General features: G+C 54.8%; 1 protein-coding gene across 3 annotated transcripts in view; it reads right to left on the bottom strand.

Moving 5' to 3' along the window:
* Positions 1 to 13,758, bottom strand: part of TRIM62 (tripartite motif containing 62) — a 30,956-nt gene extending 17,198 nt beyond the window's left edge. Inside the window, exons 1-3 of one of the 3 annotated variants that reach the window (XM_058718173.1) lie at positions 13,650 to 13,758; positions 12,687 to 13,120; positions 841 to 936 (exon numbers count right to left, since the gene is read on the bottom strand). In XM_058718173.1, the coding sequence (XP_058574156.1) occupies positions 841 to 936; positions 12,687 to 13,094 (504 nt within the window). In that variant the 5' untranslated portion in view covers positions 13,095 to 13,120; positions 13,650 to 13,758. Of the gene's footprint in view, positions 1 to 840; positions 937 to 7,926; positions 8,170 to 12,686; positions 13,137 to 13,649 lie in introns of those variants that run through there. The other 2 variants (XM_058718174.1, XM_058718175.1) reach the window with 2 other exon arrangements.
* Between the last annotated feature and the right edge of the window lie 238 nt (positions 13,759 to 13,996).

Raw genomic sequence — 13,996 nt, 5'->3', positions numbered from 1 at the left:
TCCATTACAGATGGGAAGACTGGGGGCCCAGAAGAGTATGCAGTTTAGCCAAAGTCACACAGTGAGTTAGTGGCTGGATCAGAATCCAGGGCCTCCTTCTCAGGTCAAGAAGAAGCCTTTCTTTTCAAACCACTGCAGCCAGAGACTAGAGGGTTTGGCCCACTGTCCGAGTTTAAGAGGGGGTTGATACAAAGGCTGGGTCACAAATCATCAGGAGGGCTTCGAGGGCACATACTCAGGATTGGCTCCTCTGGCAATGGGCCAGAGTGGTTTTGTTTTTTTAATGTTTATTTATTTACTTGAGAGAGAGAGAGAGAGAGAGAGAGAGAGAGACAGAGACTGATCACAAGCGAGGGAGGGGTAGAGACAGATGGAGACACAGAATCCGAAGCCCCATTTGGGGCTCAAGCCCACTCACCATGAGATCACGACCTCAACCCAAGCGGGAGGCTTAACCGACTGAGCCACCCAGGTGCCCCTGGGTGGGCGTGTTTAATAAGGCGAGAGGAAAAAGAGACCAGGTACATTCTCCCAGCCCTGCAGGACTGGGAGTTTTCCTGAGGGTCCCTGGTCCCACCTCACCTTCCACCCAGGGCAGGAAGGGAGAAAGAGCCCCACCCTTAAAGCCAGGCACCAGCCCAAATCATTGCCCTCAGTCCTGGGAATGGGTCCTGTCCCGTTTACATTCAGGTGAGCCCCAGCCTCCGTTCCACACCCCCACCCCAGCCCCTCTCAGAATACGTTTGGCACCTTTACGCCCCGCCCCCTCTTCCTAGACGGCCCCGCCCCCACGCCCCGCCCACCCCGCAGGACCCGCCCCTGCGCCCAGGCCTGGCTCACCTTCGTTTCTGCCAACTGTCGCTTGAGCAGCTGCAGCGCCTCCGTGTGCTCCCGCTCGCTGTCCTGAAGGGCCTGAAGCTGCTCCTTCAGCTCCCTCTGGAACAACACGAGGCGGGGATGGGTGACCCAGAGCCGGGGCGACCGCCGTCGCGCTCCCCAGATCTGGCCCAACATCCTCCTCCCCGCACAGCTCAGTAACCCCCAAGTCTCCCAATATCCAGGCTGCTTTCATCTTCCCATCGCTCATCTGGAGTTTTGCAACAGCCGCCTCCCTAGCCATCCTAGGAGCTTGTGGTCTTCCTGTCTCCAACCCGCCTCCACATATATTCTGCCCCAGCCTGATTTGCCGGCAGACACTCCCCGCTTAGAATCCTTCCGTGGGTACCAAGGCTGTACCACTGCCCGCTGTTACGGCTAACGCGTCCAGCGCCGGCTAGGCGCTGTCCTCAGTCCTTTGCTTGCGTTGGGTCATTTAATCCTCGGAATGACACAGAGGTAGGCACTATTAGCCCCATTTTTTGACGTTAAAATCGGTACAGAGAAGTCAAGAAACTGGCCTGAAAGCATGCAGCTAAGCAGGTAAGGGTAAAGCCATAATTGGAACTCAAGCAGTCTGGTTCTGGAGACCATCATCTTGAGATGAGGTGACACGTCTTCCATAGTGATGATGCCCGTGACAAACAGCGATAAAAAATCCATAAAACACAACATCTTGAAACTTCAGATAAGGACAGGATCAGCAGTACTGACTTTTCCTTTGCCTCAGGTTCCAGGATAGCTCAGCACGACACTGCTAGTGATCTGGTTTTTTGTTTAAAATGCTGATATTTTGTTCATCATGGGGCTTTTTGCTTTCATGTTGATTTTTTTAAAAATTGCATTAAGTCTTCTCCATCTCGATCACTGAGTTTGGGGGTGACTGCTTCAATGTCGCGCCTCACGCTAGTCCCACGGCTGTCTCCACCGCCCTTCTCCCCTCACTCCCATCCGGCCAAAGCGGCCTTCTTCCTGCTGCTCCATCGTAGGCTGGTCTCAACCTCCTGACTTCACCCTTGCTGCCTCCTCTGGCCAGTGCACTCTACTCAGATTTTCTGGTGCCCGTCCCTTTGTGTCATTAACGTAACAGCTCAGAGGCCGCCTCCTCAGAGAGGTCTTGCCTGGTCACCTCACGTACAGCATCATCCCCTACACCCACATCCTGTTGTGTGGTCTTCCTAGCACTTTCTGCTGCCCAAGATGCTTTTGCTCACTTATTCGACAGTGTGTTACTGCTCGTCTCCTCCACAGAATGTGACTGTCATGAGGGCAGGAGTCTTGTCCAGCTTGTTGTATCCCCGGTGTTTAGAAGAGTTTTCAGCACACAGTAGGGCCTCAATACATATTTGTCAAATGAATGAATGTGGTTTGAGGTGCGCATCCCCAGTACAGGTCCAGCTGTCTGCATTTATTGGGCATTTAGCCCATTGTATCGTAACTAGTCCTCCTGTCTGTCCCTAGTGCATCCCCATATTAGCCCAAGTCCAACAGGGGGCCTTTACTATTCCCCGCTCTATTACCCGCTGCGTGCATCAACAGCCCGACACTAAGATGGGGTCAAGGAAGTTTGCTTTGTGGATGAAAGCCTCTGAGCAGGGCCCAGTTTTCCCAGTCACCTTGCACTGTGACCGATACCAGGGAGCTGACTTACCTGTTCACCCTCACCTCCCTCCCACTCACTCAGCTCATTGCCCTCAGAAAACATCTAGTCCGACTAACTTTACAGACTAGGTAGCAACATGGGAAGATGATCATGATGCCTCCCTAAAGGAAGAATGCAGAAAACAAAATTACCTTTGCTTCCTATCCCTTATTCACGTGACAAATATTTGATCAACTACTATATCCAGGCACTGTTGAGGCACGGGGGATACAGCAGAGAACAAGACAGACAGTCCATGCCCACAGGGCTCCTCCAGTGTAGTGGGGGAGAGAGATAATTAGCAAGGGAAATAACAAAACCACCAGGTAATTAAGGATTATGGTCTGTGCTCTAGAGAAAATAAAGCAGTGTGGGACGGTGGGGCGGTGGGGGGCAGGGGGGAGTTGGGGTAGGGTGGTCAGGGAAGGCTTTTCTCCTCTGAGCTGCCACCTGAGATGACACACAGCCACAGGGTGAGGAAGAGCCAGCCTCGGAAACAGGAGTTGGACAGGAAGCCAGGAGCGGCCTGGGCTGTGATGGCAGAAAGCTCACATAGAACAGAATGGCTGGCACTCGGGTAAAGACGGAAGTCGCAAGCTGAAACCAGAGGGGTAGGAGGAGGAAGGAGCCTGGGTCCCTGATGACTGTGGGGTGCACTGCTCAGGGATGAGCTAGGAAGCTGCCCCCCCCCCCCAAAAAAGCCCTGATTTACAGTGTTGGCCAATTTCTGTGGTGTAAATACTCCCACCAAAGCCGATTTCAAGGGATCAATGTGAGGTCACCAGGCACAGTCAACTCACAGGCACTAGAGCAAGCTGGCTCCAGCACACCGCTGCCCCAGGGGCCTTTCCTCCAGGCACAATTTTATGGGAGAGAGAAGCACAAGAGAGAAGCAGCATACCATCTAATTGCAGCTGCTTAGTCAGGTGTCTGTTACGAATGGCCAAGAGTCATTCCTAACAGGTCCATGCGCATCTGAGTCATTGGAGCAGACAAATCTCATTCACCTAAGTGCGAAGAATGATCGCTCCTTGGGCCCTTCCTGACAGCCCCGGGTCTGGCCGGCTTGGGATGTGGCTAACACGCAGATAATCGGAGGGATGAGCCGGGTACGCTGATCCCCTGCCTTGGTGTCCTCATGGGTTCACTTAAGACTCGGGTCCACATGAGACTCAGCTCCCCAAGTGGCTTCTCAGAGTCTCAGAAAACTGCTCTGGAGGCAGAGTTGCTCACATTGCTGAGGGCACCCCAGGAACTTGGACAAATCACCCCTGCTTCCAGGGCTGAGGAACAAGGGGAACAGGCCTGCCCCTTCCTCCTGGACCCCAGGACAACGGAACGCTCCTTTGCCCATTCCAAACCCGTGCGGAGGCCTCCTTGGGCCCACATGGTGCTGTGTCAGCAACAGGCAGAGGGATGAGGGACAAGTCCCAACCCATGATGCCTCAGGAGGGTGCACATGAGTTGGGGGAAGACAGGGACACACACGTTACCATGGCAGAGAATGCTGGAATAGACCGAACTTGCTGCTCTTCCCATGGGCCCATCTCAGTGAGGGCCACCCCCACCCCCACTGCCATCCAAGCAAGAAATCAAGGAGTCATCCTTGCCACTGTCCACCAACCGATGCGATCAGTCATCAGGTTTGGCTTGCAATCTGTTCTCTCCTCTCTACACCCACTGCGTCTGGTTTGGTTTTCACCCCTGCTTTTCTGGACTGTGACCCTAGGCTCTTCTCCGCCCCTGCATTCTCCAAGTGCCCCTGGAGTGACTGCTATACGGGACAGATCTGTCCATGCTTCTCCCTCCTACCCCACTGCAGGATTTCCATGTTGTCTGGGAAGACGGGCACAAAGCCCGAGCATGGCACTCAAGGCCTTCACCACTGGCTCCAACTTCTTCTCCAGCCTTATCTCTCAGTCTTGTCCTGCACTGTCCAATACAGCAGCCACTTGCCACGTGTAGCTATTAAAATGAAAATGATTTGAAATTACATAAACCTGAAACTCAGTTCCTCAGTTGCACGGAGGTATTGGGTTGCCCATTTTCAAGTGCTCAATAGCCACACGTCACCAGTGGCTACTGTCTCAGCACAGATGCGGAGCACCAGGAACCATCTGGCCAAACCCTCCGGATTTCTTTAACAGGAAACTGAGGTCCGAGGAAAAGGACTGACTGACCCACGGCCACACAGCTTGACAGAGGAGAACCAACCAGAAAACTGACTGCCAGCAGAAGTGAGACAGAAAACAGGAAGCTGTTGATAAACTCTTGAGTGGTAGGACTATAGCTCTGGAGAAGGGCAGAGGCAAGGTTTGGGCTCATGGGGCACAGGTCACCTAATTCTCACAACAAACCTCATGAGGTTCGTGCCTTTATCATCTCTGTCTCCCGGAGGGGGAAATAGAGGCTCACAGAGGTCAGACAGCCTGCCTAAGGTCACATGGCCCCATTTCCAAATCTGTAAAGTGCAGCTTAATACCAGTGCCGGCTCCATGGTCGGGAGGATTAGGTCACTTAATTCATAACCTGACAGGACGCACAGGATGTACTCAGTCACTCTTCATTGTTGTCACTCTCATCATAATCATCCCAATTACATGTGAAATAGGGAGTCAGAACTGGCAGAGCGGCCAGGAGAGGGTTTATTTGTGATGGAAAGCCCAGGGAAGATGGACAGATGGGCAGGGTTCCTTCAGATCTCCTGGGTGGGGCCTGAGCATCCCAGGTGGAGAGACTAGTCCGGTAGGGGCACACCTGGTGGTGTGCAGGAAGTCGGGGGGGGGGGGGCAGTTGGGGATGATGGGAGCTAGGTATGGACAGGTGGGTGGAGTCACGAGCTGGAAAGGCCAGTGGGGCTCGCTGGGGCCCAAGTAGGAGGTGGAGGAGCCCTTGAAGGTCAGCTTGGCGGAGGTGGACTCTGAAGGCCCCATCAGAGCAGGGGGGAGTCAGGAGGGACAAACGTCAGAGGGCAGAGCCACATCTCTGTACCCCTTCCACTGGACAGGGAGCAGAGTCAGGGCTGGTGGACAATTATGCAAATGTCAGCTGAGAGGCTCTGGGCTCCCATAGGTTTGGAGAGGCCAGGACTGGGGCAGCAACTGTGGGGAGGACAGAGAGCCAGGGCTCATATGCTCCCAAAGCCAGATCTCCCCTCCCGTGGGGTCACCCCAGCCTAGAAAACAAAGCTGCTGCCGGAAGCCGTCTCCTGTCGGCTTCAGGGACCTTCTCACCCCTGTCACCCAGCCGAGCTGCCCAGTGGAGACAGCATGAGCTCTGGCATCAGAAAAACCTGAAGTTTGAATCCCGGCTGTGTGACCTTAGGCAGATCACCTCTTCCGCTCTCAGGGCCCACTTCTCAGAGCCTAATATGTAAAATGGGGATCAGAGCCACTGGGCCAGGGTGGTGTCAGCACAAGCAGGTGCCCAGGCCCCTCCCCTCCTCTGAGCTCCTGCTGTGACCCAAGGACGCCAGAAATCTTAACATGGCAAACTGAGCTTGCCTCTCCTTTTTCCTCTCCCCCATCCCTCCCCTATGCCTAGAACTCCTGATGCTCTTGTTCTCCTGACAGCTCTGAACTCTTGTATGTCCTCTCTCTTTGAGCCCCGGCCCTCCCGGTCCAACCAACCAACCCAACCGACCGCAGTCTCTCTCAAGGCCTCCTGGCCTGCTCCTCCTGCCCCCAGGCTCTCCTAGTCCTCCAACTGCACACTGCCCATAATGCAGACCTCACCAGGCCCCAGCGGCCAGCTCAAACCTGTTCCTGGCTCCCTAGCATCTCGAGAACAAATCCAAGCTCCTTGGAGTGGGGGATGGTGGCCCGCTCCTTTCTGAGCCGGGCAAACCTCACTTTCCCATTCTGGCCTCGCCCCATACACCCTTCCCTCCAACCACAGCTAACCACCTGCTCGCCTCCGTGCCTGTCCCTGGTCTGAGACCCTGAGTCCGAGTTCCAGTTGCAGCCACACTTATTGGTTATGTGGCAGTAGACCCAGTTTCTGAGCCTTGGTTTCCTCACTTGTTAACACAGGGCACTAAGACCCACCTCACAGGGTTGCTCTGATTAAGTGACTGTGCCAGCCAAAGCACTGAACCTGCCCCTGGCACTCTGCACCCAGGCGATGGTGGCCGTGGGTGTGTTTATTCCTTCTGTCTGTAATGTCTTCTCTGATCTCAGGACTCCGCTCAACTGTCAGCTTCACAGAGGCCTGGACAACTCTCCGTGACAGCCAGAGGAGCCTGGGACGTGACCTCGAAGCTTATAGGCCTGTCTCCCAGAACCACCGAGGGGACAGCTCTCTCCTGGGCCCGGCATGGGGCCTGGCCCTCAGTTGCCCCCAGCAGGAGGAATGACGGGAGGAATTATTGAATGAATCCCTGAATTCAAGATGGAACCCCTCTTCAAACCCTCCACACCCATCCCAAGTGTCCAAGTGGAGCTCAAGTCCAGAGGGTAAATGATGCCGTGTAAATACTGGACTGAGTCTGGGGAGCAGTCAGTGTCCCCTTCTGTAAGGCAGGGAGGGGATGGAGCTGGGTGGTTTCTGAGGCCCTTCCCCACTCGGGTGCTCCCTGAGGCAGTTAGGATGTTGGTGAGGAGGGTGAGCTCTGAGCCAGACAGACCGGAGCCTGAGTCCCGGCTCGTGGCTCCCACTTACGTCCGTCTCGCGTCCTCCCACACCCACTCCATCTTGGGCAAGTCACTGCCCCTCTCAGCTTCCATGTCTTCATCTGTGAAACGGTGCTTGGCCCCAGTCCCACACAAGGAGTAGGGAAAGGAAAAAGGATTTGCTGTCCATAATAGCACCTGGCACACAACAAGTGCCTGACGAACTTTGGCTAGTGTTTTTTTAGAGTTGTTCTTATTTCCATTGTTGTCACTCCCTACCAGAACCTCTGCTTTCTGTAAAATAAATGTCCTGCCCTTCCCCCCCCCCCCCCATTCAAGTTTCTACACTGTGGCCTGTGCCTAGCCAAGGTGTCCTGGATGAACACGGCATTCCTGGAGGCCCACAGACACCTGTGAGGAGGGAAGCAGAGATGCCAACAGCAAGCCTTGGGTTTGACTCACTGCCAGCCTCGCCCCCGTGGAGGCTGCTGTCTGTACATAAATCTTGTCCTCTCCTGGGAAAAGTAATGGCAGAGGCTGCTTCCCCAGGACACAAACACCCTGTCCGCGGCACAAAATAAAGTGACTTTGCATCTGTTACCTGCTTGGGTAGACAGCAGCTCTCTCTCCCTCTTTGCACGTCAAGTGGACGGTCTGGGTCTTACTCTCCCACATTGGGAAAGGATGAGACAAGGCAGTACCTTCCGTTCAGCTAGAAGAAGCTGGAGTCAGGATTTGAACCCAGTCCCCTGACCCTGCTCTTTGTCCCCCTGTGGCTGCATCTCTGGGTCACCACGCCCAGCTTATCAGGGCTCCCATCCAAGGCTGATCCAGCACCGTCTCCTTTGGCATGACAGAGGCCTTGGGAAAGGCTCCAGTGGTCACATGAGGCCTGGAGGGGGTGGCTGGGACTGAATGCGATCCCTTCTCTGGAGGCATGGGAGCTGAGGTCTCAGGCCAGAGAGCCGGATGCACGTCTGACCAAGATGACATCCAGCCGCCTGCCCTCGGTGCATCAGCTGGCACAGTGTCCTTAGCCTGACCCTGTGTTGACTACTTGAGATACAAAGACAGGCAGTGTCGGGGGAGGGGGGGGCAGGGAGGATAACTACCTGGCCCTCAGAGGCAGCTTGGAGGCCATGAGTGGCCCAGTCAGACTGGCTTCTAATCTTGCCTCTGCCATTTCCCAGCGGGGTGACTGAACGAGGCCCTGAATTCCTCTGAACCTGTTTCTTTATCTGTAAAAGCAGCAAATTACAGCACCCACTTGACGGGGTGTTTTGAAGATTAAATGAGGTAATATAACAAAAGCGCTTAGCATAGTCCCAGGCAGTGGGCTAGGGCCCAATGAGTATTGGCTGAGAAGCCCCAAACCCTTCTGAGATGGGGATCCCTCCCTCCCTTTTGCTCTGCGGTCCAGTGCTTAGCAGTGAAAAGAAAAAAAGGGGGGAACGCATGTACACATGTATACACACACTCACATGCTATTCACACAATAAAAATTCTGAAGAATTACAAAGCAAACCTAATCATGCTTTTCCATAGGGTGAGACTATGGGGGGACTTTAACTTTTACATTATATAACTCTCTTTATTGTGTTAATTTTACAATCAGATACAATAAAGATATCTAAAAATGGTTGTGTACTACTCTGTGCCAGGCACAGTATCAGGCACTTTTGATCCCTCACCCTTAAAACACCCTTCCCAGGAAGGCCATATTATCCCCATGTTATAGATGAGCAGGTGGAGGCTTAGAGAAGTGAAGTGACCTGACCAAGGACACATAGCTCATCAATGATGATGCCAGGATCTGACCCCAGTATTGGAATCAAGTTCAAAGCAATTCTGCTTGGCAGGTCAGGGAAAGCTTCACAGAGGACGTGATCTCTGAGCTGAGCCTCGAAAGCCGATTAGGGCTTCTCTAGGTCAGGGTTCTCAACCAGGGATGATTTTGACCCCAGGGGACATTTGATAAAGTCTGGAGACATTTTTGGTTGTCACAGCATGGTAGGGGGTGGGAGGATGGGGGGAGGGAGTGCTACTGGCATCCAGTGGTTAGAGGCCGAGATACTCCTACACATCCTGCAGTGCACAAGATTGCCTTGCACACAAAGACTTATCTGGCCCCAAATGTCAATAGTGCAGAGTATGACCTAACATGCTAGAGCTGTCATTTATTGAGTGCTTACTATGTGCTGAATGCAGTACTAAGTTCTTGCAAATGTCATCTTATTTAATCCATCCCCACTGCTGTCAATGAGGGATGGTAAATAACTTTTCTGAGTTTCCACTGCCAGAAAATGGTGGCACCAGGATTGAAGCTGCCCAAGTACAAAGCCAGAATTCTTAACCTTTCTGCTCTGCTACCTCCAGGATTTATAATAAATATAAAAGCTCCAGGCCAACCGCTAGGTGGGATGTGAGGAGAGTCCAGCTGAGCCCAGGCACAGCCTCCTCTGGCCTCTGGCCTTGGGCAAAGTCCCCTCCCTCCTCCTCGGCCAGCCGTTTCTCCATCTGTCAAGTGAGGGCTGCACCAAAAGATCTCCAAGGCCCTGGCAGCTCTGAGTCAGTTAGTTTCCAGGAGAGGGGCCCAAGCCCTGGTTCTAGGAACCGTGGGACAGAACCACCAGCAGCTGGGAGAGGAGAGGGTGTGCTGGATAGGCTCAGCTTCATTCCCAGCGCACAAAGAACTAATGAGCCCCACTTCCCCACAAGGAGAGAGAGGCAGGTGGGGTGGGGAGTGGCCCGAACCTCCCCCAGGAGCTTACCTCTCCAGTGGACAGGGATGTTTCTCTGCCACCTTCTTGCCAAGCCCAAAGGAGGCACCAAAGCAAGGCCTCCTTCTCTCGCAAGGAAGGCAGGTCTGGACATTTGCCCAGCTGGGTACATGAGTTCTCTCAGGTAGAAGGAGAAGGGATGGGAATGCATGCTGACCCAGCCCCTGCCCTGTGCCAAGCATTGCAAACAGCAGGCCCACCTCAGGTCAGCCTCCTAAAATCCTGGTAGGAAAGAATCACTGTGACCCCATTGTACCGGCCAGAGCATCAAGGCTTACATGAAGGGACTTGTCGAGTCACACACTGGCAGTGCTGAAGGAAGGTTTGGAACCCAAGACTATCTGACCGCAGGACAGTACATACTAGAAGGTAGGTGAGTGGCCCTCCTGTTCTTTTCACCCAGGAGTAAAAGTGCTTCACTAACATTTGGAGAAAAGACATCTTTAATTTCTCCTGCATTCCCCAGGACATGGAATGGACTGCAAAAAAACAAAACACAATAGTTCTGACTTCTTGGTTTGCAAACAGAGGAACCCAGGCTCAGAAGGCAGAGGGCTCTCCAGCGAGAAAGTCAGACAGAGAGAGGAGAGGCTGAGTGATGGAGGAGGGATCTGGCCTGGGGCAGGCTGAGCTTTCTAGTCTGGCTCTCATTGTCTGATAGTGTGGCTTTGGGGAAGTTACATTAACCTCTCCGGACCTCAGTCTCCATATCTATTATAAGGATGAGGTTGGACAGATAGTTTCAAACAGACTCCCTTCAAACCCCACAACCTGCACCAAGCTATGTCAAAGGTTCTCTCCTCCGTTTATGGGACCTCGCAGATGGAGAGGTGGGGCTACAAGGGCCTGGCACAAAAGACTCTGGAGGTGGAGGGCCCATGCCAGCCTGTGCAAGCTCCCAGAGCCCCCAACTCTTGCTCTCCATCCTCACAGAGCCAGACTGGGAGGGAGTCAGTAATGGTTTGGGGATGAAAGGAACAGGGCGGGGAGGGTGGTAAACATGGGACCATTTCTCCTAGGCCAAGGGTCATCCATGGGTATCTACTAAGTGCAGGTTGACTTACAGAGACTTATGTATAAGCATAGGGGGAGGGGGCTTCCTACAACATAGGGGAAAGTAGTTATTTAATTCCTGCTTAAGCATCTCAAGGGTCAGGGAGCTCAGTCTCCGCCAAGTTAGCCCACTGCATATTCAAAAAATGTTTGAGTGAAAAATCTTCTGCTTCTAAAGGCTCCACAGTCTGGGCCAGCTCAGGCCAGAATTAGCCATTTATTATTCAAACTTTACTGATACGTATTGATGTGCCGGGATTTGGGGCCATAGATATGATGAATAAGAGACTTCCCCTGCTCTTTGGGAACTGTGTGCTAGACTAGTCAAGGCCAAAGAAATGGGACTGCAGGATTGAAACAGTTTAGGTTGAGAAGATTCTAGGCTTCCAGGCTGAAATAAGCTTGGGTGCCATTTTATTAAACACAGTAAAATGGGTATGTTTGCTACAAGATTTCTCCAAAACCTTTAATATGCAAAATGTACATGAAGAATCCTCCAAGGGAGGTAGAGATAATATACTATATTTTCCCAATATACCTGATCTTGGAACACTACTTTTTAAAACATCATACTTATTAACAGAAGATATTTACAGAAATGTAGCTCTAATGCAATTTTTTTCCCCCTCTTTTGGCTGGGGGAGCTTGGGAAGGCTTACACAGAAAGGACATTTGAGCAGGGCTTTGAGAGTTGAATAGGAGTTGGTCTGTTTCGATGGGAAGGTTTGAGGGAGATCAGTTATAGTCTTAGGCTGACTGAACTCAGGTTACCCCTGCATATACTGTTTCATTTAGTCTTCAAAGGTCTTGATGAGGCCAAGGAGGTCATCAAAAGCTCTTGGAGACTCCTAGAGGTCCATCCCCCTCCCTTTTCTTGAATCACCTCACCTTAGGGTCTTATTCTGCAAATCTTGAGTCTTAAGTCCTGTTCCCACTGTCAACCTGGCCCCCGGTTTAAACCCAAAATAGTTCTTACAGTATCTGGACTTGATCCCATCTTTAACCCCTCAGACACCTTGGCCTAGCCAAACTCATCCTCTTGGTACCCAAACTCATCCTCTCAGAAGTTTGGGGATGACCATAACTTAGGCTCTCTCTCAGATTTAACTCTGACTTGCCCAGCACAATTTAGTCCTGGTACTGTCCCCTAAGGTCTTGGTGCACACCTGATTGAGTCTTGCCCCATTGTGCCCCAAGTCGGTCCCTCAGCTACTCCAAATAGTCCTGACGCATTCCCGGATGGCAGTCCCGCCCCCTGTCTAGCCCACTCTCATCCGTTTGTCCCGAAGCATTCATTTGTGGTCCCTGCTTCCAGGTCCAGGCCGCATGGGCCCTGACAGTGGCCCTGCTCTTGCCCAGCTCTGATCCTTCCCCGTCCCCAACCTTGCCCTGAGCCCGTACCTGGGCCAGCTCTGATCTCATTTGTCCCAGCCGTAACACCCTGTGGGTGACCTCTCCCCAACCACGGACCCACCCCCACTTAGAGTCTGTCTCAGACCCCTCCGGGTGCAGAGGGCCCTAGGCCCCGCCTCCAACAGGCCGCCCTCTCGCCGCGGCCCCGCCCCGTTCCCGTCCCGTCCTAATTCTGATAGGGCCCTGACCCTGCCGGCGGCCCCGCCCCGTGACAATTCCGACTTGGCCCAGCCCGCGGCCCAGCCCTAACCCCGCCCCCGGCCCGGCCCTGGCCCCGCCCCCGCCCCGCCCCCGGCCAGCCGGGCTGCTCACCTGCAACTCCTCGAAGGCATCATCGATGCCGGTGACCTGGTGCTGCTCGTGCAGCGCGGGCTCGTCGCAGAAGAAGCAGAGCAGCGCGCGGTCCGTGAGGCAGAAGAGCTTGACCTTGTCGTGCGCCTGGCAGGGTCGCGCGGCGCGGCGCGCGTTGAGGATGGCGTCCAGCGGGAAGGCGCTGTAGCGCTCCACGATGTTGGCCAGCTTGAGGCTGGGCGCGAGCGCGGGCTCGGCGAACGTGCGCCGGCACTCGGGGCAGTCGCGGGCGCCCTGCGCCTCCTGCCTCACCCAGTGCTCGGTGATGCAGCGGCGGCAGAAGTAGTGCTCGCAGCCCAGGCTCACCGGGTCCTGGTAGATGCTCAGACAGATGGAGCAGAGCAGCTCGTCCTTGAGGCTGCACGCCATGGCGCTGGGGGCGGCGGAGAGGGGCCCTGAGATGCAGGGGGGCTGCTGAGAGAGCGCGGCGCTGTCGGGGGCAGCACCGAGAGATGGGTGCGGGAGCAGGTGGCGAGAGGCAGGAGTAACAGCCACAAGAGAAGGAAGGGGGCCTGTCCGGGAGGGAGGCGGGCACGCGAAGAAGAGGTGCAGGGTAGACACTAGCCGGCATGCGAGTCCAGAAAGGTGGTCTCGAGGTAGTGGGTGACTCGGAGCGATGGGTGCTGGAGGGTGGGGGTCGTAGGTGTATGAGGGAAGGGGCTCTGGCAAGGAGGTTCTAGAGGAAAGGACAGTCTGAAAGGGTGGGCGCTGGGAGAAGAGGATCCAGGAGGGGGCGGAGGCCTTAGGGGGGCTGAAATCCCGGGATGGGTGCAGTGGGGGGAGGGGGAGAAGCTGGGATGGGGAATTCTGGGGAAGGGGGAAGCCAGCTGCGCCGCGGCTGTGCGTGGCAGAGGAGAGGAGGGGTGCGAGCACGCTCAGCTGCCCGATCCCGGCCCCAAGACCCTGCCCGGCGTTGCCCCTTACCCTGCCGGCTCAGCGGCCACTGCTCCGGTCCGAGCGCAGCCTCTCAACCCGGAACCAGCCGTGCGCGAGCTGCCGGCGGCAGTGACTCCCTCCCCGCCCCCGCGGGCCGGGCCCGGGCGACTCCGCCCCTGCGGCGGGCGGGGGAGAGGAGAGGCGGGGCCAGGCCTCCAGCCTGCGGACCCCTTCCCCGCCCCCACTGTTCCCCTACTCCCCCGGGGACCGAAACCCAGCTGTTCCTTCAGGATCCGCTCACGGAACAAGAGGCACGTCTCATTAGGGTCCCTGCGGCGGGTAAGGACAGCTAATTTAAGAGGATAACGAGTAAACAAGGAGCATCTTTCTGGATC

Source organism: Neofelis nebulosa, chromosome 2 (genome assembly GCF_028018385.1).
Source record: "Neofelis nebulosa isolate mNeoNeb1 chromosome 2, mNeoNeb1.pri, whole genome shotgun sequence".
In the NCBI taxonomy this organism is placed as follows: domain Eukaryota; kingdom Metazoa; phylum Chordata; class Mammalia; order Carnivora; family Felidae; genus Neofelis; species Neofelis nebulosa.
Note: the sequence above shows the minus strand (reverse complement) of the source record. Positions and strands in the feature narration are given on the sequence as shown.